Below are 23,383 nucleotides of genomic sequence, written 5' to 3'. Positions count from 1 at the left end.
TATGATATTGCCAATTCCCTGTACCATTCATAGGAGAATAAGAGGTGTGGCTGTCCTCTTCCAGGGCATCTACTGCTAGGATGAGAAAAATCTTGGACATGTCAATAATATCTCTTTCTATCAGTCTACCATGAGAAATCTGTTACTTCAGATCTTGAAATTTTAAACAATAAGGTCTTCTAAGCATTTATAAATTTGTGAATTTAACTTTCCACCTTTATGCGTGCCTTGAGAAGTTTCATCAAAATTATGGCCTATTGATACCAAATATCACTGGGAAGGACAATTTCTTGAAAAAATTCTAGGAACTTCCCAAATGCATAGGCATCAAAAGGATGTTTACTGTCTCCCCGCTTTTCTGAGATGGATAAAAAAGAGGAATGGATATGCACATGAATTGTGTGGCATCTGCAACAGAGGGAGCTGAAGTGAGAAACAAAGACAACCTGGAAGGCAAAAGAAAGGCTTTCTAGATTCACCATAGCACTGCATCAAGCACAAAGACAGAAACATAAATGGCTGGAGAAAAGCACCCAAGTGAAGAAGCTGACATATAGTCAAGATAAATCCAAATTCTTCTCAGTATGGGTAGTTGGACTATTCTGAGCCTATGAGGAGAGACTGCATTTAAAGGGGGACAGTCTAGTGCAGTGATTAGGGGTGAATACTATTATTGGGAAGACTTCTGGGGTTTGAATTCTGACTATAACAATTTTCAGGTGACCTTGAGTAAATTTCTCAAGTCTATAGTACATAAAGTTCTTGCTTATATTTAATGTAAATTTCTTAAAACAATGATTTCACACATAGTAAGCATTCTATAATATTATGGTCATAATAATGAAGGAAAGACTTCTCATTTTAAAAAGGGGGCAATAGGGCCTTTGCAAACATTCCAATTTACAAAGATTATAAAACATAGCCATGTAATGCCTCCTCCAGAAGACATGAACATTTTATGGACATAGTTTTATTTTTGAGGAAATTTCTTCATGTGTAGAGACAGCAAGTTCCAATACCAAGATTCTATCTAAGTCATAAAAATTTGCTAGCTTCTGCAAAGCTATAAATATTCATATTATTAGCTCATTTGCAGAATTTGAATCAGTTAATCAATTTCTGTTTCATGAAATATTTGGCCCACTCAAAACTTGGGATACCAACTGAGTCTTGTTTTCCTTCTCCCTCAGTGCATTCCTTCTCAGTCTCCTTTGCTAATTCCCCTGCATCTTCCACGTACCTTGGCAAAGCAGTGCTCCAGTTTAATAACAAACACTCAGTTCCCCTCTCTTCACTCCCAAGATAATCTCATCCAATCTCATGACTAAGTATCATGTATAGAGCCTGAAGCCTATATTCCAAGTGCAAATACTTCCCCTGAAATCCCAACTTGGATGTGTAACTGCCTCCTTAAAGTTTTCATTTGGATAGCTAATAGACACCTCAACCTTAAAATTTCAAAACAGAACTCTTGATCTCATTAAACAACTTTATCCTTCCAAGTTCTTGGTGAAAAAAATCTTGGAGTCATTCCTGATTCCTCTTTTTCTCTATAATTCCACATCTGGTCTTCAAAATATCTTGGCATCACCACTTTCAAGTTACTTACAGATCCTGATAAATTATTATTTGTTTCACCATCATCAACTTTTTCTTTGTTTATTCCAATTACTTGTAACTTGTTTCCCTGCTTCCACAATTGAATTCCTATAGTTAATTCTTCACTCAGAAGGATAATGGTCTCACTGAAAATATTAAGTCATATCTTATCACTCCACTGATCAACACTGTTCTATCACATTGTCATATTCATTCAGACAAAAAATCCCAATAACCTTTCAATGTATTAAGGACTCCAGATGATCTGAACCCTAATTAAACCAACTTCTCCTACCTCTTTTAACCCTTGTTAATTTTACTACAAACATTACTGTTCTTGTTGCTGTTCCATGTACATTCTTATCTCAGAGCCTTTGCTCATGCTATTTCCTCTGGCAAATCACTCTCCAGGTGTCTGCCTGACTTTCTCCTTTAACACTGCTGATTTCTATTCAAATGTCACTTAATGAGTGATGCTTTCCTACTACATACGCTAAAACTTCACCACCATCCTGACCCTTCCTATCATGTGCTTTCCCTCATTTCTCTTTATTTCATTCATTAACACTTCATATGTTATATATTTACTTATTTTGTAGTGCCTACCAACTAGAATGTAAGTTCCATAAGGACAAATTATTGTATTGATTATTCAATACTATAATCTGAACTTTTTTTAATCAAGCATTCTTCTTTTATTATTTATCTTTTAATTGAGTATAATTGACACACGATGTTACATTAGTTTCAAGCATATAACATAGTGATTCAACAATTCTATGTGTTATACTCAGATCACCTCAAGGGTAGCTACCTTCTGTCACCACACAACGCTATTACAATACTGTGGACTATATTCCCTTTGCTGTACCTTTTATTCCTATATCTTATTCATTCCATAGCTGGAAGACAATCTCCCATTGCCCCCTTTACCCATTTTGCACAACCTCTACATCCCTCCCCTCTGGCAACACTTGTGCACTATTGGTGGGAATTTCTATAGCCACTGAAGAAATGTTATGGCACTTACTCAAAAAATTAAAAATAGAAATACATAATGATCCAATAATTCCACTACTGGGTATTTACTAAAAAAAAAAAAAAACCAAAGCAAAACAAAACAAAACAACCAAAAACACTAATTTGAAAAGATATGTGCACCCCTACGTTTATTGCAGCATTATTTACAATAGCCAAGATATAGAAGCAGCTCAAGTGTCCACTGATAGATGAATGGATAAAGAAGATGTGAGATATGTGTGTATATCACACAACACACTATGGAATGTTACTCAGTCATGAAAAGGATGAAATCTTGCCATTTGTGACAATATGGATGGACCTAGAAGTATGCTAAGTGAAATGAGCCAGACAGAGAAAGACAAATACCATATGATTTCACTTATATGTGGAATCTAAAAAACAGAACAAATGAATAAACAAACAAAAAGCAGAATAAGACCTGTAACCTCAACTCTTAAAAATAGGGTCTGGCATATAAAAGACAATAAATAGTTGTTTATGGGATAAATGGACTATACATATATTTTAATCCCTGCCATCTATAATGCACTTGAATTATTAGGCCAAACTTTCATAAACTCATGGCTGAGTTCATAGTTACACACACCTATGATCTAAACTAATTCATAGTTACAGGTCTATGATCTAAACTAGAGTTATACAAATACAAGTCAAATACTGTTACCTCCGTAATATGTTAGAGAAGATTACATTCTAAATGGGGAACCTATAAATACACAGCATGACATCTGGAAAGAAATAATATTCATGGTTACTATTAAAAGCATGGTAAAGAATTCTCTGCAACAGATGATCTTAACTCAAGTGAAGACTGCTTTCTAGAGAAGCCCTATCACCGATGAACCATCTGTGTTCCATCTACATGGGCAACATTTGCCATTGATTGGTTCAGTGCTAGATTGCTATTCTTTGCTCTGTGGTCTGAATGTGACAAGTATTCCTGCATCTGAAGTTACACTGTATTAAAAATATATTCCTCAATATTTGTATACTTGAAATTTGTTAAAAGGATAGATCTCAGAATGCCTAGGTGGCTCAGTCGGTTAAGCATCTGACTCTTGGTTCAGCTCAGGTCATGTTCTTGCATTTGTGGGATCAAGCCCCACATTGGGCTCCTTATTCAGAGTGGATCCTGCTTCAGATTCTCTCCCCCACCAAATAAATAAATGAATAAAATCTAAAAAAAAAAAGGATAGATCTTAGGAGCTCTCACCACACACACACACACACGCACACACACACACACACACGTATACACACACACAAAGAAAAAGAAAAAGGTAACTATGTAAGGTGAAGTATATGTTAATTAGCTCTATTATGGTAATCACTTCTGAAGGTATATGTATATCAAAACATCAAGTGATACACCTTAAATATATACAATTTTTATTTGTCAATTTTACCTCAATAAGACTGAAAAAAACATTTCTTGCTGTTAAAATTTGTCTTTCTGTCTAAGCAAGATGGAACAATACATTTGGAAATGATATATTTAGAGAGAATCTGCAGGTCTCGTGCTTTAAATTACTTATACTAATTACCACCTTATAGATTCTTTCTATTGTCCATATTCTTAATGCAGAAAATGAATTTTCTGACACTGTCAGTCTGCTGTTCAAATGGTATTGTTTGTACTGCTTTAGAAACACTGACTTTCAGTGTTTAACTCAGTAGCTTGGATATAATTGTGCATATCACAAAGCTTAGTGGTCTTATGAGAAAATCCAAGGTTTAGCACACAATTTGCAGAATTTCCATTATAGAAATTTGTCATAATTTCCATAATAGCAAAACCCCAAATGTCAAGACATTTCAACAAGTTTTTTTCTCCTTCACATTTTAATTAAATTGCAGAGCAATTGATGTTAGTTCAAATTCACTGCCAACCTAAGACCTAAAACTTTAATATTTTGTTAAAATCCTTTTCACTAAAAAATATAAAAATAACACATTGAATAAGAAATAAGGTGTTGTCTTTTAATTATAGGCACAATTTTAAATACATGTCAGATAATCAACAAAATGATTACCAATACATTGAAAGAGAGTATTGTAGTGAGTTGTGATGTAGTGTGAAAAACACTGGTTGGATGGAATCTGGAAATCATACCATAGTTCCAAGTCTGTGACTTTCTAGAATATAATGCTGATCAAGTCACTTATTCTGTCTCACTGGAAAAATGAAGGCACTAGGCAAGATCATTACTATGATCATCCTGAGCTCTAAAGCCCAGTGATCATGAGAACATTGTTGATCATGAGAATGTTATAAAATGTTAGAAATTAATTTTAAAGATGTTTTAAACATAAACAAGGATAAAGCCTAAATGGACATGATGTCTTTCAATGACCTTTCCTCATAAAAATTCTTCTGAGCTATAGGTGTTTTTGTTACTTTAATTTAATCCCACTTAATTTCCACTAAATTGGTTGTTGAAAATGGCTTCAGGCAATCGCCACCAAACTTGGTTGACCAGAAGTTTTTGAAGAGCATTTCAACATTCTGATTCCAAGTTCCTGATGAGAATTACTGAATCAAAATCAGAAGAAAAAAAAAAGCATAGGGTCACCATTTGTAACTTAAAACAAATATGGGTTCATACATGGCATTCTTCCTGGCATTTCGCCTGCTGTTTTGATCTGATTTGCATTTTTTAGCCATCTTCCCTATTAGGTGTTGTGCTTCTCTGAAGGAAGGAGGTCGTATCTTTTATAACTTAGCAGCCAATGCACCAACTGTCACAATACAGGTAGCAAATAAATGTAAGACAAACAAAACCACAAAAATTAAAATTATTTGTTTACATCAAGAAATAATAAAATTATTTTAATAAGTTTTAGAGATTCAGAGGTTAATTTAATTTCCTAATCTTGGAACTTTAACTTCCTATTTATGGGGTAAATGAGCATGCTGGATCAAAGAAGCATAGAGATGAAAATAACACTCATCCGTGTAAAATTTTTAATTTTATCTCTGCTAGTGTTAAATCAAAAAGTACCTAAATTTTATGGCTGTTTTAAGATGAAGCTTGCAAAAAGAAATAGATTTTAGAGTATCTAATGCCAAGAAAATTAACATAATATGCAGAAATAAAAAAAATTAAATCCATGGAAACAAGCCTTAAAATATTGTACAAACCAAGCAAATAAACTTAAAATCTTTAAATATAAATGCATTTCTTCAAGTACTTTAATTCATCACAGCCAAGAAAACAAAAATCCTTTGTCTTCCCTCCATTAGCATATTCAGGTCAATTATCCAGATACAAAAGTATATATATATTTTCCTATATATATATATTTTTTCCCATGCTTTTGCTGTTTCATTAATTCCTTAACTTAATGTACTTGGCAAGGAGTGACTAATTCCTGTTAATATAGTAAAAGGAATAAACAGCATTTCTTTGATATGTAGAAGCTATGCCTAAGGCATTATCTCCTTGAATCTAGAAGCAGCAGTGATAAAAAAGAGAGAGAATGACAGAGAGAGAGAGGGAGAGAAACCAGTTGAACATTTACACCAATTGCATGAGATATTGAAAAAACGTGTTCCTTGCAATGTAAGAAATTCTTGAAGAAAAATCTCTGTGTGGGCACCAGCTTTCTCAATATATCTAGAATGTTTAAACACAACTTATATATCTGAGGAGTTTATTCAACAGATGACTGGATTAAGAAGTTGTGGTCCATATATACAATGGAATATTACTCAGCTATCAGAAAGAACGTTCTCAACATTTGCTGCAACATGGATGGCACTGGAGGAGATAATGCTAAGTGAAATAAGTCAAGCAGAGAAAGACAATTATCATATGATTTCTCTCATCTATGGAACATAAGAACTAGGATGATCGGTAGGGGAAGAAAGGGATAAAGAAANCCACTGGGTGTTATACGCAACTAATGAATCATCGAACTTTACATCAGAAACTAGGGATGTACTGTATGGTGACTAACATAATATAATAAAAAAAACATTTTAAAAAAATGAGTGATAAGATAAAGTAAAAAAAGACTTAAAAGTCAGCCCTCACCATTTTCATGCAGATTATTAACTATACCCCCCTCACCCCCCCACACACACTTGATACGTGGCCGATCCACTTAAATGAATGGAACAAAATTTGATTGCTGGGAAAATCCTTCATTTCCAGTCCATAATAAATCATGTTTATGACTTTGTAGTTCTACATATACTTTTGTTTAAGAGTGTTTTGCTTTGGGACGCCTCGGTGGATCAATCCTTTAGCATCTGCCTTCAGCTCAAGTGATGGTCCCAGGACCCTGGGATCAAGCCCCACATGGGGTTCCTTGCTTGGCAGGGAGCCTGCTTCTCCTTCTGTCTGCCCCTCCCCCTGCTTGTGCTTGCACTCTCTCTCTCTGGTTTTTGCTAAGTTTACTTAATTGTTTGTGTACTGCTGACCCTCTTGTAGTCATCTCCAGCCAGTAGTTGTTTTGGAGTCCAGCCCAGCTAGTGCCCCAGCAACTTTCTAAGTTGTGCTCCTCATAACTGGTGCCCTGATTCCTCTGCTCTGCTTCCATTACCAAGATAAATTGTAATTTAATGCAGGAAGAATCTATGCAGTTCTACTCTAGGACTGTGTGATGTATCACTCTGGCAGTTAGAATGATATAAAGTTCTTCAGACATGAACTGGGACCTCATTCTTTTTTTTAGTTTTTATTCCAACTAGTTGACCTACAGTGTAATATTTGTTTCAAGTGTACAACAGAGTGATTCATTACTTCCATACAACACCTGCTGCCCGTCACCCATTTCCCCCATCCCTCCTCCCCCTCCTCTCTGATAACCATCAGTTTGTTCCCTCTAGCTAAGAGTCTGTGTCTTGGTTTGCCTCTCTGTCTCTTTTATTGCCCTTTGCTCATTGGTTTTGTTTCTTAAATTCCACATATGAGTGAAATCATGTGGTATTTATCTTTCTCTGACTGACTTACTTTGTTTAGCATAACGTCCTCGGATCCATCCATGAAGTTGAGTTTGCTTCCCTCTCTGGGTCCATGCTTTCCAAGCTCATATCAGTAATCTCTTAATATTGAACTATATAAGGGTGTACCAGTTTCTATAAGTAAACCCATGTTCAAATTATACCTGTAATTTTCTTTCTTTTTTTTATTGCCAGAAATATTAAGAAAGGTTGGTTTTTTTTTAAAGTTTTATTTAAATGTTTTGTGTTCCCTTTTAACCAACACCAAAAAGAGAAAAATAATTTCATCCATCCAAACAGGAGTGTTACTTCAGAGAGGAGTGGACATGCATACTGAGAGCTGGGAAGTATCTGCTTCTCCAGGCTGCTCTTCCCAGCCTTGCCACCCTGGGGTTGGATGGCCGGTCCAGGGAGTTTACTTTCTGGGAGCCCTGGGAGGCCTTCGAATGAGTGAGGGAGCAAACCCCCACCCTGCAGAGAAGGACTTGGTCCCCTCTGCAGGTAGAGACATGAGCATGTGGGGCCCGATGGTTCCAGAGGGGAAGGGAGTGGAAAGGTTAGGTCTGGAATGTTCCATGGAAGCTCCAGGACCTCCAGGTCTGGAAAATATGTTTGCTAGAAAAATAAGATGCTTTGAGAATTTCTGAAGTCTGTGTTTTCCACCTACCCATGAGAAAGCTACTCTGTTGGCCAAAGGGGAAGCAGGGAGGGAGCAGCGGCTAAAGGCCAGGAACTGGTTGGGCCTCAGTGGGGGATTCCAGAGGGGAGTGAGACAGGCAGCAGTCTTTGGTTTCCTGGGTCCTCTTTCTGGCAGCTGTACAGGCCATGAGGACCCCTCACCTACCTGGCCCTTGAGGTGTGGGCTCCCACACTGTGGGCAGTGCTCAAAGAGGAAGGCTGGCCATCTGTCATAGGTTGGTGGGTGCCCAGGCTCTGGGCCCTCAGAATAGCATGCCCAAGGGGAGCAGAGCTAGTTGGAGGAATAGGGGGCCTGGAGAGGGGCTACCTGCCAAGCTGGCCAAGGCACAGTGATCATAGTTGGCACTGATGCAGGCCACATGAGCTATCACATGAAGGAACGTAGTTCTGCTCTGGATGCCATGCAGCAAGTATGCCATGGGACCCTTGGTGAAGGTTACTACGTCCTTCCTGTCATAGGTCTCATGGCTCAGGGGCACAGGAGACTGAACCTGGTAATTGCTGTGAGCATAGTCCACCATGGAGATATTCTCTTGCTAATGGCCTACCACCCTGTAGCCAGGCCCATTGCCATACAGGATGGCAGTGAAGGGCTTCTTGTCTGTATCACTCACTGTGGGGGCCAGACCAAAGATAGAGTTGCCAGGGGGGTGTACCTGCCAAAGATGAAGACATGGGAGTGGTCTGCAGTGACAATGGTCAATGTGTCTTCTAGGGAGGTCATGGTGCGTGCCTACACAATTGCCTGGTCCATTTCTACCATCTCGTGCAGAGCCTGCTTGGCCTTTCCCTCCAAGTTATACCAGGAATTTTCATCTATCACTGTTTCTGTACTTACTCCCCTATGTGTTTTTTATATATAAGGATTTTTATTTATTTGAGAGAAAGAGGGAGGGAGAGAGAGAGCACGAGGCGGGAGGCGCAGAGGGAGAGGGAGAAGCAGACTCCCTGCTGAGCCGGGAGCCTGCCTTGGGGCTCAATCTCAGGGCCCCAAGATCATGACCTGAGCCGAAGTCAGACTCTTAACCGACTGAGCCACCCAGGTGCCCCCTTATTCCCCTTGTCTTTAGCTTCCTGTAGGTTACCCATAATTTCATCTTGGATTCCCTAGATGTGTTATTGATTTTGACTTGATTCAGAGAATTGCTATGCCCCTTGAATGTCGTAGTAGCTAGTCAGAGGGTAAGCTGCTATTGTTTTATTATCCTGAGACACTTACCCAAAAGAGTAAAATCATAAAATTTCTCGAAAGCCCCCAAAATTAAGAGGTTAAAAAACATTTTAATCCCAGGCTAATAACCTCTATTAACATTTTTTTTGCCTTCAGTTCTGATTATATATTTTTGTTCTGTTTATATTTAAGATTTTTTTATCATTAAGTTTTTTAAAGTTTTAATTCCAGTATAGTTAAGATACAGTGTTATATTATTTTCAGGTGTTTAATCTAGTGATTCAGCAATTCTATACATTACTCAGTGCTCATATGTAACTCAGAGTTTTAATTATAGCATACATAGTTGAACAGCCTTTATCTAAATTACTTTATTCTTGTTCAGCCTTCATTAGTGCATCTGTTATTCATTTTGAATTTAAATCTCAAAATGTAAACTATAGAATTAATCTATTTATTGACTAAATTATACATTTATTCAGTGTTCAATAATTGAATATCCTATTTTTTGATAGTGACACCAAGATTGAAGTCATTAATATGACCCTGAAAAAAAGCGAGGAAAAACATATCTTATTATAAAATAACATTGTTTTAGGTCTTATCAGTAATCTAAAGAGATATTACTTTACGTAGCCAAGCTTAAAAATAAATAACCATTTTTCATGAAGCCAGATTTTGGCTAATTAAAAAAAAAAACCATTAAGCTAATATATTAATTTTGTCACTTACCAGTAACTTAAATTGTATGAATCATTAAGGGGGGAAAAAACCTATCCTCTTGGTTACTTAATTACGCTCAAATCTGCTTGCTTGATTACACTCATATTCAAAGCAATTTTGTTCATTTTAGAAAACTGAAATCTAATTTTCCTGCATTGTTTAGTTAAAACAGTCATCTATGTAAACTGCTCCTTATTAATCCCCAGTATGACAATGTTTCTCTTTTAATGAACACTATCAAGTATTCTATGTCTTTTTCTCTCGTATATGCTTTAGTATCACCAGTTTTAATGGTAATTTCATTTAATTAGCTTTTTAAAAAACTATCACTGGCCAAGGTTACAAGTGTGTAGTTTGTCCTACTGGGAAAACTAAATCCTTAATACCATGAAACTTTTATACAGGAAGATCATCATACAAGCTTCTCAGTAGCCATCCTTGTCAAAGTATCTCTGGAATACTAATACAGCCTTGAATGCTATTTCTCTTTAATGACCACATTTTTAAAAATGAATTCATTCAAATTAAAAACAAGAGCCCAAGACAAAATATATGCAATTCAGAAAATGTAGATGTCCATAAGCTCTAATGGGCTTATCTTCTTTAAGCATTGGTTAATTGGAAACTAAACATTTTAAGAATCTCCTTAGGAGAAAATTAGCATTTTAGTAATGTATCACTTTATAAAATTTCATACTTGCATAATGTTAAATTAATACATACAGGTATATAGAATATTTATCTTTACAAAAATCAGTGGTTTGTTTAGGAATTCAATTGGGACAGAGCCAATACTCAAAAAAGTATTGGAACTCTCTTTTTCCTTGGTTTCTTTGCCATTGTTTTACCTCCATTTTCTTGCCAACCTTGCTGATTCTTTTACCACCTCAGCTTTATCTTTCAGGTCCTTAAATGTATGTGTTCCTTAAGGTCTGATATTTATTCCTTTTTTATTCTCTTTAAGACTATTGTTCCCATCTCCAAGAGGTTTAGCTAATTTCTGACAAATATTTGCTCTTGCTCTAACTTTGTCCTGAGAGCTCCTCATTTCAGATTCTCATACTCAACTTATATCTACAGCCAATTCATATTCATTTGCAATGAGACAAAGATGTCAGTTATGGTGTGGCCAAAATGCTGTCAGTGCAGTAGTCAATGCAGGCAGCTGTGAAAGTTAATGACAATCATGTGAACATCATATTAAGTAAGAGAAAAACAGGGGCTGACAGTAATACTGTAGGAATCAGCAGACACAGGCAATTGTTAGGCATGATGGCTGTTCAGATAAAAAAGTGGTTAAGGCCTATAATAAGGGGGTTATTTGACAGTTGTGCTAATGAATCAACGAAGTAAGAGAAAATCAGCAAATTTTCGAGAATTATCTTTGAATGGTGTTATGGGCTGAATTGTATCCCCCTAAAATTCATATGTTGAAGCCCTGAACTCCAGTACCTCAGAATATGAATTTGGGATTACCTCAGAATAGAATATCTATTACCTAGACTACAGCAACCTCTTAACTGGTATCTCTAACCCTCTTAATGGTCTTGTCGATCTACATTGTTGAAAGAGTGATCTATTAAAAATATAAATTCACCTGTGATAACCTCCTGATGAAAAGCTTCCAGTCATTTCTCTAATATAAGGGGATACAATTCATACAACATACAGCTTCCTATTATGGCTGAGAAGACCCTCCTTAATAAGGGCCATAAGCATTCTGTCAGCCTTACTTCCTTACTTTCACTTTATGTTCCAGTGTCATGAAACCGCTAGAAGTTCCTCTGATCTTATCAGGTTGTGCATGCTCCCCCTCTGCCAATAAGTCCTTTTCTTTCTCTATTTTTCCCTCAATCCTTCTGGTTATCTCTCTCTAGATTTTTTCAGGGATCTACCCTTGATGAATCAGGTGATAATTTTTCATGCCCTAGCATAGTTCCTACCATCCACAGCACATTGGAGTAAGAGGCAACACATTCTTAGATATGGGATATTTTAGCACTAGTCCCTGAACCTGGCACACAGTCATTTCACAGTTGCCCTGAACTCTTTCATGATAAGCTATCAGAATTTGTCACATAACCATTCTATTATTGAGGTATATACACAAGAGCTCTATGACAGACAATTATTTTTAATATTCATTACTCACCATATTTATGGGATCAACTGGTCCAATGCTGTTTACATAAACATCAGTTTCAATTACTGTGGGCCTCACTGCAAAATACCAACACAAAGAATGGTCAAAGATATGATCATAGGTTGTGTTAAATAAATCTTAGCTTTAAATAAATCTTCATAAATAACATTTACCATTTAAATAATAAAATATTCCTCATTAGAAAATGAAGAAACATCACCATTACAAAAACACAAATGTCTTTTCAGTTCACAAATCAATTATGTGTGTAAAAGTTAGCATTTTTAACTGAAAACATTTTTTTTTAATTATAGAAGGAGAGAGAGAGAGCATGAGCAAGAGAAGGGGCAGAGGGAGAGGGAGAATTCCAAGCAGACTCCATGCTGAGTATGGAGACTGACTCGAGGCTTGATCCCAGGACCCTAAGATCATGACCTGAGCTGAAATCAAGAGTTGGATGCTTAACCAACTGAGTCGCCCAGGCACCCCTAAAAATGTTTTAACGTACAAGCTAAAAATGTTATAAATATCTAAATCCTTCATTAAAATTAAGGAAGTTAATTCAATAAAATTTGCTAGATAGTTTGCTTTCTGCAATATGATAGGATTTTAGAATCTGAATGGATATTAGAACCTAAATATCATGCAATTCTACTTAGCGCCTATCAGTGGTGTGCTGGTAACTGTTTAACAGCCTTGCTCCCATAGTGGGTCGGGGGGAAGCCATGATTTGTAGCTTTTGTCGATATCCATGGGTAAATATTCCCACAATGACTGGTTTAAGGATACAAATGTGAAGTCACTGAATGCAGAGTTGGGACAGTATCTAAGTAGCTATTGTGAACCAGTATAAGTATGTTTAGCACACAATGGGACTTGAAGCCTGGTTATGAGGATTAAAGGAGATAATGTCTATAAAACATCCACCTTCAGGTCTGATTCTTATGAGGAGCGTCATAAATATTTGTTCTTACTTCTTTCTCCCCTGTTAACAACATTCCTTTAGGTTGTTTTTGTTGGCTCCAGACTTGGGTGTATTTTTATCTAAATTCCACAGAGTATATTGTATAGATGTCACTATGGATTTTGTCTGTTGTGTTTTGCACATAACCATTTGTGTTTTCCCAGTTAGTCTTAAATGGTGTATACTGTATATCAGTATTTTTATAGTCTATCAAAAGGTGTAGTGCAGATCAGCCTTTTAAATGTTTATCAAATGACACGATTTATGAATACCTGAAATACCACCATATTGGATTATGATTTTTTGTTTGCTATGAAAATATTTTCACATAGTTCATTTTATTCTCCCTGTCCCACCAAATAAAGTATAAAGGTTTCATTTATTAATTTAGCAAATACTTGTTGAAGAGTGAATGTAAAGAGTTCACAACGTAGACAAAAAGAAGAAAACCATTTCAAGAAGAAAACCTATCATATCTCACAGAGATTTATATAGAGATGATGCAAACAAAATAAACCAGAAAAACCTCCTTGTGGATTGAAAGTGTCTATACTAAAGTGGCATGTTTAGTAACACTCAGTTCTCTTTTCTAAATTTTATCTGACTAAATTTTATCTGGCCCATTTCTGGCCAAATATTTATCATTCTTGCAATCCAGACATTATGCTCAACCTGGCAGGACCACCTCCCTCTCTAACACATAGCTAAGCCTGCCTGTCAAAGTCTCTATCCAGCCCCAGGTCCCCTTGAAAACTTCCAATCTGGCAGATTTCCCATGCTAGCAAGAATTCAGTGGAAAACTTGAGGTATTTTGAAAAACAGTGCTTATATAATTTTAAAACAATATTTAATTTTACCTTTTGCAATTAAAAAACAAACTACACTTAGAAAAGCATAATAATATTTACACAGTTCGGTTTTCTTCAAGTAAAGATTTTATTACATGGTATATATACATTTTTTAGCTAGAAAAGTAAATAAGATTTGTTAAAAAGAGTTTTAGTATGCAGAAGCATAGGTCTCTAGACCTATGCAGTACATGACAATGTAATTCAATCTGCTAACCAACAATTAGATTCTTTAAATAAAAGTAGGTCATATGATTTATAGAAGGCTTTATAATTTAACTTAGGCTGATGACTTCTGAGATGATTTGCTTAAATTATTTGCTACTTATTTTTGACAATGAATTGAAGCCAATAACTATCATATAATTAAGCTAGTTTTAGCTAGATTTACAGAATGGATTTTATGAAAGCCAATTAATTTAAAAAATAGGTTTATTAGTTCCATATGTAAGTATACTTATTGCCAGTTATAAGCAATTAAGTGCAACTTACCAAACTTATTTAATTAGTTTTTTTTTCAGTTCACCTGATAAATCAACAAACACTGAACACCTCTTTATTGCATGATAGTAAGGGCTGAACATTGTCTATGCTGAGAAATAAATGATTCATGGGGGATTTTTTATATATAGGACATACTTTTCACATTTATAGTAGAGAAAGTTTTAGATATGAGTCATCTATCTTGATTTCCTGATATCAATATTTCCTTAACCAATCATGAAACAAATATATAATACTAGAAAAGTATTAACTCTTGCATTAGGGCATAAGCCACACTGAAATGTTTCATGAGCAACAGAAATCAAGTTCATCTGGGATAGGACAAAAAAAGAATCACATTAGTGAGTCCAATGTAGAACACTGCTATTGATGAAGATATTCAATAAATAACTTAATAAATATATATTTGCAAACTATCAGTATTTCCTTAGTTATTATGTACCCCATTTTATAACTTGGGTCTGCTGGTATTTCATCTAGTTTTTTAAATGTCAGCCCTAAAACACAAGAAAGAATAAATAATCCTGAAAGTGAACTAAAATATTTCAGATTAATTTTAAAACACCAGCTAGAGATTATATGCTTCAAAATGTACAGTAAAGAGGAAAACAACAGGAAGCTATCATTGTTCCTTAATAATGACTCATCACCACTTTTATCAGTTCACACTGTGAACAATACTTGTGGCTGAAATCACTTAAAATATGGGCTCCTTGGTAGAGTAAGTACATTTTCTTAGCTCTATGATTTTCTCAGTACAGAGTTTGTTCAATGGGAGGATTTGAGTGATATTTAAAAAAGAAAACTTCAGATTTCATTCAAAAATAAAAAAAGAGACTGAAAGGGAATTGTCACTACGGGCTCATTAAATGATATTTAGGAAGTGGGCACAGACTACGTTTAATTCTTCAACGCACATGGAGAAAAAAGATCACCTTTTTTGTAACAGCATAACAATGGCGGATAAAAACGTACTCCCATAGCAAATTACATTTTTGATAGATGAAAGGCAGGTAGAGAGGACACTGGATTATATTTGCAAGGCCTCTTTCTGCATTGTTGTTCTAAGTACTTTGCTTTAAGTATCTCAGCAGAATATAAGATAAACTCTCAGTGGGAATGAATATAAGAAAGAATGGACATTCCAAGCAACTTAAAGAAAATGCAGAGAACAGTAAGAAGAAGCAAAAAAGAATTTAAAAAGAAGAAAGCAGTGTGATCAGTGAAGTTTCCACACTCAGCTTCCATGTAGCTAAGGCAAAACTGAAGACAGCCAACTGTAGAAATGGGTAATCAGTTTTTAATCAGAAGATATAAAATAAAACATATTTTTAAAATACTTTCATCATAATTATTTTTAACCATGCTTTCTTAGATGACACATTCAAATTACTCTAAGATAGCTTTAGCAGATTATGTAGCTTCTGGGTTACTTTTGTATATTAATTCAGATTAATTAAATAAGGTTAATTAAAAATTAACTCAGGTCAATTAAAATCTCTAATCCTGGAATATTAGTTTAACAGTCTATTCTGTTGTAACAGAATAAGCATTAAAAAAAAGAAATAACCCCACTGATTTATATGTTACCATTATAATATACAGAATTTGAAGATATGTTTTTCTTGCCCTAGAATAGACAGCAGGGTTTTTCATCCCAAAGATATCACATTTGGGTACAGATACTTCTTCCCAGGCCTTGCTAACAGGGGAATGTCAACTAATACCCTCTCCTTCTACAGGTTACACATGGACACATAGATATTTGGATACATATGGATGAAAAGGTACATATGGATATAAGTTCTTAAGTGCAGTCTAATACTTTAGCCAATAAATACTAACACAGAAAGCCAGAAACGATACTAACATAAGTTTTGGATAGGAAAAAAATGCCTACAAAGCACTCCAACAGTTAAGTCATTTATTACGTATGCTCTGAGATGAACAGATAAAATGCTACTATGCATGGTACATATGCCTACTTAAATTTAAATAGAAATTAATTAAGTTAAAGTAAAAATGTATTTTCTTAGCCATACTAACCATATTTCAAATAATCAGTAACAAATAACCAATTTCAAGTATTTAATACACATACATATGACAATTTTAATATATATTTTATCTATTTTAATATGACTTAATTTATACATATATTTAATTAAGTTATTGGAAATATCTTCTTAGAAAAATGGAAGTTGGGCCTCTTGTTCTATAGTTAAACATTTCTTTAGGCAGCAGACTTAACAACCTATCCCTGCTCCTGTATCTGATTGGGGGTATAAGAAAGTTAGAAAGGAACGATGGGATCTAAAGAAAGAAAAGCAGTGTAGTACCTGCATGCCCACTCTTTAGTGTGTTTAGGATATTTTAATTTCTCGTGGGAATAACTCACATCAAAAGAAACTGACTGGGCTAGAGGAATCTCACCAGTTTTTTGATGCAAGAAAGTTGTACACCAGGAGCATGATCTTGTTGATGAAAGGAGCTAAGGAGGGTGGAAGATAGAACCATCTCGATTTCCCATGTCAAGGAAGTAAACAGTATAAAATGCCTATGAACAAACAACAAAAACCAATCCTACCCTCCTACCCATAAAACTTGTTATTTATACTACTGCCTCTCAAAGTATGTCAAGGGCCGGTTCATGTGTGCTGGAAATGAAGTGAAAACTAACAAGACAAATGTTTTAACTGCACCCAACTAAATGAACATAAAGACCATTCCTCTTCGTATCTCCTGCATGTTCCCATCACTAGGAATCTAGAAGAGTTGAACAGAATAAAAGAGCAGATCACACCTCCCTTCCTCACACCACCAAGTCCCTCTCTAATGGCATTCGTCTGCTCTGTGTCCTGGGAGAGTGATAGCATTAATTCTGTTAAGATATTAATTCCTGGGGTGCCTGGGTGGCACAGCAGTTAAACGTCTGCCTTCGGCTCAGGGCGTGATCCCGGCGTTGTGGAATCGAGCCCCACATCAGGCTCTTCCACTATGAGCCTGCTTCTTCCTCTCCCATTCCCCCTGCTTGTGCTCCCTAACTCGCTGGCTGTCTCTATCTCTGTCAAATAAATAAAAAAATCTTAAAAAAAAGATATTAATTCCTGGATTAGATCAAACTATATGAATTACTAAAATTGCTTGCAAAGCCATAGACTCTACCTGAAAAGTTGTTAAGAAATAGAAAAAGACTCAATATATAGTAGTTGAAAATTTACTGGAATTATACAACCTTAATGTCAATTTGCCATTAAATTTAGAAGTCCTCAGTAAGTTGATTGTATAAGTTTTCATAGCATCAATGAAGAGTAAAGATGCTAATGAAATTTTGGACAGAAAGGAATGCCTGCAGAGAGCACCTCAACAAGTAAGACATTCACTATGTATACTCTGAGGTGCACAGATAAAATGCTATTATGCACAGTATGATTATCACAGTTCTTAGGACATGTTTGATCTATACTATTAAACAAAGTGATGATGTCACAGATGTACGTGGAATTTGAAAGTCCATATCTTGATCTGTAATAATGTACTTAAAACACTAAATTGTTGAAGTAGAACTGTCAAAATACCTACACATGGAATAAAGAAAGATTATATACACTGGCTTTTATTCAGCAAATATTCACTCAGCAAACAGTAAGTGAAACCTTAAGTTTAGGCTTCAGGCATTGTTTTAGTGACCGGGGATATGGTGCTGTCTACTTTCAGGAAACTTATTTACAGGAAGAAAAGAGAGTATCAACGAATAATAGTGAAGTATGATGAGTAAAATGGAAGTACAGATTTCTGCTTCTTACGATGAATAATTGGTATCAAATTAACCATCTCAATGAACATGACTATATGATTTATTTAAAATTTTTTAAAAAATTATTGAAAGAATCTCACAGCAGCTAACAAAATCAGGATTTGATGCAATAATTTCCTGGAAGGAATGTAAATGCAGTAATGTAAGCTTTGCATTATACTGGCTACTTTTCCCCTTTGGTGAATTTGCTGTTTTACTGCATAGGAATGGTGATTGAAAAAGGACAGTGGCTTAGAACTTGCATCTGTCTCATTGGGCTTGAGAGACAAAATTGGAGTTAAGGGCTGTCAAGACAGCCAAGTCTTCCCTGCAATAAAATGAACAACAGAGGATTCAATCCGACATTCTACATGCAATTTCCCCTCAAGGTATTTACTAATTCTTAAATTGTGCATATGCACAGTGTGATGCTAAGAAACCAAATATAAATCAGCTGCTAAGTGTCTAAAATAATATGGAGAGGTTTCAGCTATTTCCAGCATCTCTGGGGTCATTAAGGAGACTGGTTCCTAGTACAAACCTCAGGCTATCTGTTGAGAGACTTCAAATGGTTATGCCCTGGGAAAAAGGAAAGTTTTACGAAAGGAAATACACCGGTTTGAGCCAAATGAAGGCGATTTCATTAACCTGACCCTACTATCGAAACTTAATTAAAATCCTCTCTGGAAAGAAATAACACATCTAAATCTCCATTATTTTTGGGGGGAGAGGTTAAGATGGCGGAGGAGTAGGGGACCCCTTTTTCAGCCGGTCCCCTGAGTTGAGCTGGATAGGTACCAGACGCAGGAACATCCACGGAATCAGCCTGAGACGCAGGAAGATACATCTGGATCTCTACAAATGAACATCTCCAGCGCTGAGTATCGAGGTACGAAGCGGGGAGCCGTGAAACCGCGCACAGATATCGGAAGCTAAACAGAAGGGGGAGGGAGCCGCCGTGTCAGGGCGCCGGGAAGCGGTAGCCACCTGCAAGGGGGAGCGGACAGACCGCGGACCCGCACGCTTGAGACAGCAGGCTGAGAAGGGAGCTCCGGGAGCGCACGCGGGACGGCTGGCGGTTGGCGGGCCACCTGCACGGGGGAGCAGGCGGACTCGCGGACGGCACCCGCGAGACAACAGACTTAGAACGCGAGCTCCAGGAGCGCGCGCGCAGGGCGGCTGGCGGGCCACCTGCACCGGGGAGCGGGCGGACCGCGGACCCGCACTCTGGAAACGGCAGACTGAGTCCGTGAGCCGGGAGCGTGCACCACCAAGCATCTCACGAGAGCTCCGGTGTGCTCACTGGATCGAGGCTGAGACTGGGAGCTCCGGGAGCATGCTCGGGGTGGCTGGCGGCTGGCGGCTGGAGGGCCACCTGCACGGGGGAGCAGGCGGACTCGCGGTCAGCACCCGTGAGACACCAGACTGAGACGGGGAGCTCCGGGAGCCCGCGCGGGGCGGCTGGCGGCGGGCGGGGTTGGAAACACAAAGGACAGAGACGTGCCGGCCCTGGAAGTGAGGGCTGGGACGCCGGGTGTGGGGCGCACAGCCCGGGATGCTGCAGGGTTGAGCAGCACCAACAGAAACAGAGTTAAAGTGGCCAGAACATCAGTGGAGAACGATCCGCGATCCCTCTGTTCTGAGACAGAGGCTGAATTTCAGCCGCTGCTGCTCTCTCAGAAGAGGCATAGCAAACCGCCAGGGAAAGCCGCCAGAGAACAAAAGCCCGGAAATACCGGCTCACAGGGTGCCCATCCCCATCCCCCCTCGCAAGGGACACAGAGACTCTACCCAAACAGGGTTTTCTGAGTACCGGCAGGCAGGCCCCTCCCCCAGAAGGCAGGCTGAAAAATCAAGAAGCCCACAACCCGGAGCGCCTGAGTGGCGCAGTCACCAAGCACCTGTCTTCGGATTAGGGTGTGATCACAACGCTCCGTAAGGAGTCCTTCATCGGGCTTCTCCACCGGGAACCTGCTTCTTCCTCTCCCACTCCTCTGCTTGGGTTCCCTTTCTTGCTGACTGTCTCTCTCTCTCTCAAATAAATAAATAAACTCTTTAAGGAAGAAGCCCACATCCCTAAGATCTCTATAAAACAAGGGCGCACGGCCTGGGTCCCAGTCAACACTTGGGCTCTGGACAACCCTGCAATCTCTCTTCATCAGAATGACGAGAAGGAGAAGTCCCCCCCAGCAAAGAAAAGATAATGAGTCTGTGGCCTCTGCCACAGAATTGGCCTCGGCCACAGAATTAATACATATGGATGTATCCCAATTATCAGAAATGGAATTCAGAGCAACAATGGTCAAGATGATGAGTAAACTTGAAAAAAGCATCAGAGAAAGCGTTGCTGAGAATATAGAATCCCTAAGGGCAGAAATGAGAGCGAATCTGACAGAAATTAAAAACTCAGTGGGCCAAATACAGTCAAAACTAGAGGCTCTGACGGCCAGGGTCACCGAGGCAGAGGAACGCGTTAGCGAATTGGAGGATGGGTTAGTAGAAGAAAAAACGAAAATAGAAGCTGGTCTTAAAAAAATCCACGCCCACGAATGTAGATTACGGGAGATTACTGACTCTATGAAACGATCCAATGTCAGAATCATCGGCATCCCTGAAGGGGTGGAGAAAAACAGAGGTCTAGAAGAGATATTTGAACAAATTGTAGCTGAAAACTTCCCTAATCTAGCAAGGGAAACAAGCATTCGTGTCCAAGAGGCAGAGAGGACCCCATCCAAGCTCAACCAGGACAAACCTACGCCACGGCATGTCATAGTGCAATTCGCAAATATTAGATCCAAGGATACAGTATTGAAAGCGGCCAGGGCAAAGAAATTTCTCACGTACCAAGGCAAAGGTATCAGGATTACGTCAGACCTGTCTACAGAGACCTGGAATGAGAGAAAGGCTTGGGGGGGCATTTTTAAAGCTCTTTCAGAGAAAAACATGCAGCCAAGGATCCTTTATCCAGCAAAGCTGTCATTCAGAATTGATGGAGAAATAAAGACGTTCCAAAATCGCCAATCATTAACCAATTTCGTAACCACGAAACCAGCCCTACAGGAGATATTAAGGGGGGCTCTATAAAGGTAAAAAGGCCCCAAGAGTGATACAGAGCAGCAAGTCACAACCGATACAAAGACTTTAAAGAGAAATGGCATCATTAAAATCATATCTGTCAATAATCTCTATCAATCTAAATGGCTTAAACTCTCCCATAAAACGCCACAGGGTTGCAGATTGGATAAAAAGACATGACCCATCCATTTGCTGTCTACAAGAGACTCATTTTGAACCCAAAGATGCATTCAGACTTAGAGTAAGGGGATGGAGTACCATCTTCCACGCAAATGGACCTCAAAAGAAAGCTGGAGTAGCAATTCTCATATCAGATAGACTGGATTTTAAACTAGAGGCCATAGAGAGAGATACAGAAGGGCACTATATTATTCTTAAAGGAAGTATTCAACAAGTGGATATGACAATTATTAATATATATGCCCCCAACAGGGGAGCAGCAAGATACACAAGCCAACTCTTAACCAAAATAAAGAGACATATAGATAAGAACACAGTAATAGTAGGGGACCTCAACACCCCACTATCAGAAATAGACAGAACACCCTGGCAAAAACTAAGCAAAGAATCAAAGGCTTTGAATGCCATACTCGACGAGTTGGACCTCATAGATATATATAGAACACTACACCCCAGAACCAAAGAATACTCATTCTATTCAAATGCCCATGGAACATTCTCAAGAATAGATCATGCTCTGGGACACAAAACAGGTCTCAGCCAATACCAAAAGATTGAAATTATCCCCTGCATATTCTCAGACCACAACGCTCTGAAATTGGAACTCAACCACAAGGAAAAACCTGGAAGAAACTCAAACACTTGGAGGCTAAGAACCATCCTGCTCAAGAATGACTCGATAAACCAGGAAATCAAAAAACAAATTAAACAATTTATGGAGACCAACGAGAATGAATACACAACGGTCCAAAACCTATGGGATACTGCAAAGGCAGTCCTAAGGGGGAAATACATAGCCATCCAAGCCTCACTCAAAAGAATAGAAAAATCTAAAATGCAGTTTCTATATTCTCACCTCAAGAAACTGGAACAGCAACAGAGGGACAGGCCTAACCCACTGACAAGGAAGGAGTTGACCAAGATTAGAGCAGAAATCAATGAATTAGAGACCAGAACCACAGTAGAGCAGATCAACAGGACTAGAAGCTGGTTCTTTGAGAGAATCCATAAAATTGATAGACCACTGGCAAAACTTGTCCAAAAACAAAGAGAAAGGACTGAGATTATTAAAATTATGACTGAAAAGGGAGAGGTCACGACCAGCACCATTGAAATTGCAAGGATTATTAGAAACTTTTATCAACAGCTATATGCCAAAAAACTAAACAATCTGGAAGAGATGGAGGCCTTCCTGGAAACCTATAAACTACCAAGACTGAAACAGGAAGAAATAGATTTCTTAAATAGGCCAATTAACTATGAAGAAATTGAGTCAGTGATAAACAACCTTCCAAATAATAAAACTCCAGGCCCAGACGGTTTTCCTGGGGAATTCTACCAAACATTCAAAGAAGAAATAATACCTATTCTCCTAAAGCTATTTCAAAAAATAGAAACAGAAGGAAAGCTACCAAACTCATTCTATGAGGCTAATATTACCTTGATCCCCAAACCAGGCAAAGACCCCCTCAAAAAGGAGAATTACAGACCGATTTCTCTAATGAATATGGATGCCAAAATCCTCAACAAGATCCTTGCTAATAGAATCCAACAGTACATTAAAAGGATTATCCATCATGACCAAGTGGGATTCATACCTGGGATGCAAGCATGGTTCAACACTCGCAAATCAATCAATGTGATACATCATATCAACAAGAAAAGACTCAAGAACCATATGATCCTCTC

General features: G+C 37.8%; 1 protein-coding gene across 3 annotated transcripts in view; it reads right to left on the bottom strand.

Annotated features, from left to right (window-relative positions):
- Nucleotides 1-23,383, bottom strand: part of GABRG1 (gamma-aminobutyric acid type A receptor subunit gamma1) — an 83,347-nt gene that overhangs the window by 34,881 nt on the left and 25,083 nt on the right. For all 3 annotated transcript variants that reach the window (XM_019802303.2, XM_002921754.4, XM_019802302.2), the window contains exon 3: nt 12,337-12,404. In XM_019802303.2, the coding sequence (XP_019657862.1) occupies nt 12,337-12,404 (68 nt within the window). The remainder of the gene's footprint in view (nt 1-12,336; nt 12,405-23,383) is intronic.

The sequence above is a fragment of the Ailuropoda melanoleuca genome, chromosome 11, assembly GCF_002007445.2.
Source record: "Ailuropoda melanoleuca isolate Jingjing chromosome 11, ASM200744v2, whole genome shotgun sequence".
Classification (NCBI taxonomy): domain Eukaryota; kingdom Metazoa; phylum Chordata; class Mammalia; order Carnivora; family Ursidae; genus Ailuropoda; species Ailuropoda melanoleuca.
The sequence above is the reverse complement of the archived record's forward strand: the minus strand, read 5'-3'. Positions and strand labels throughout refer to the sequence as shown.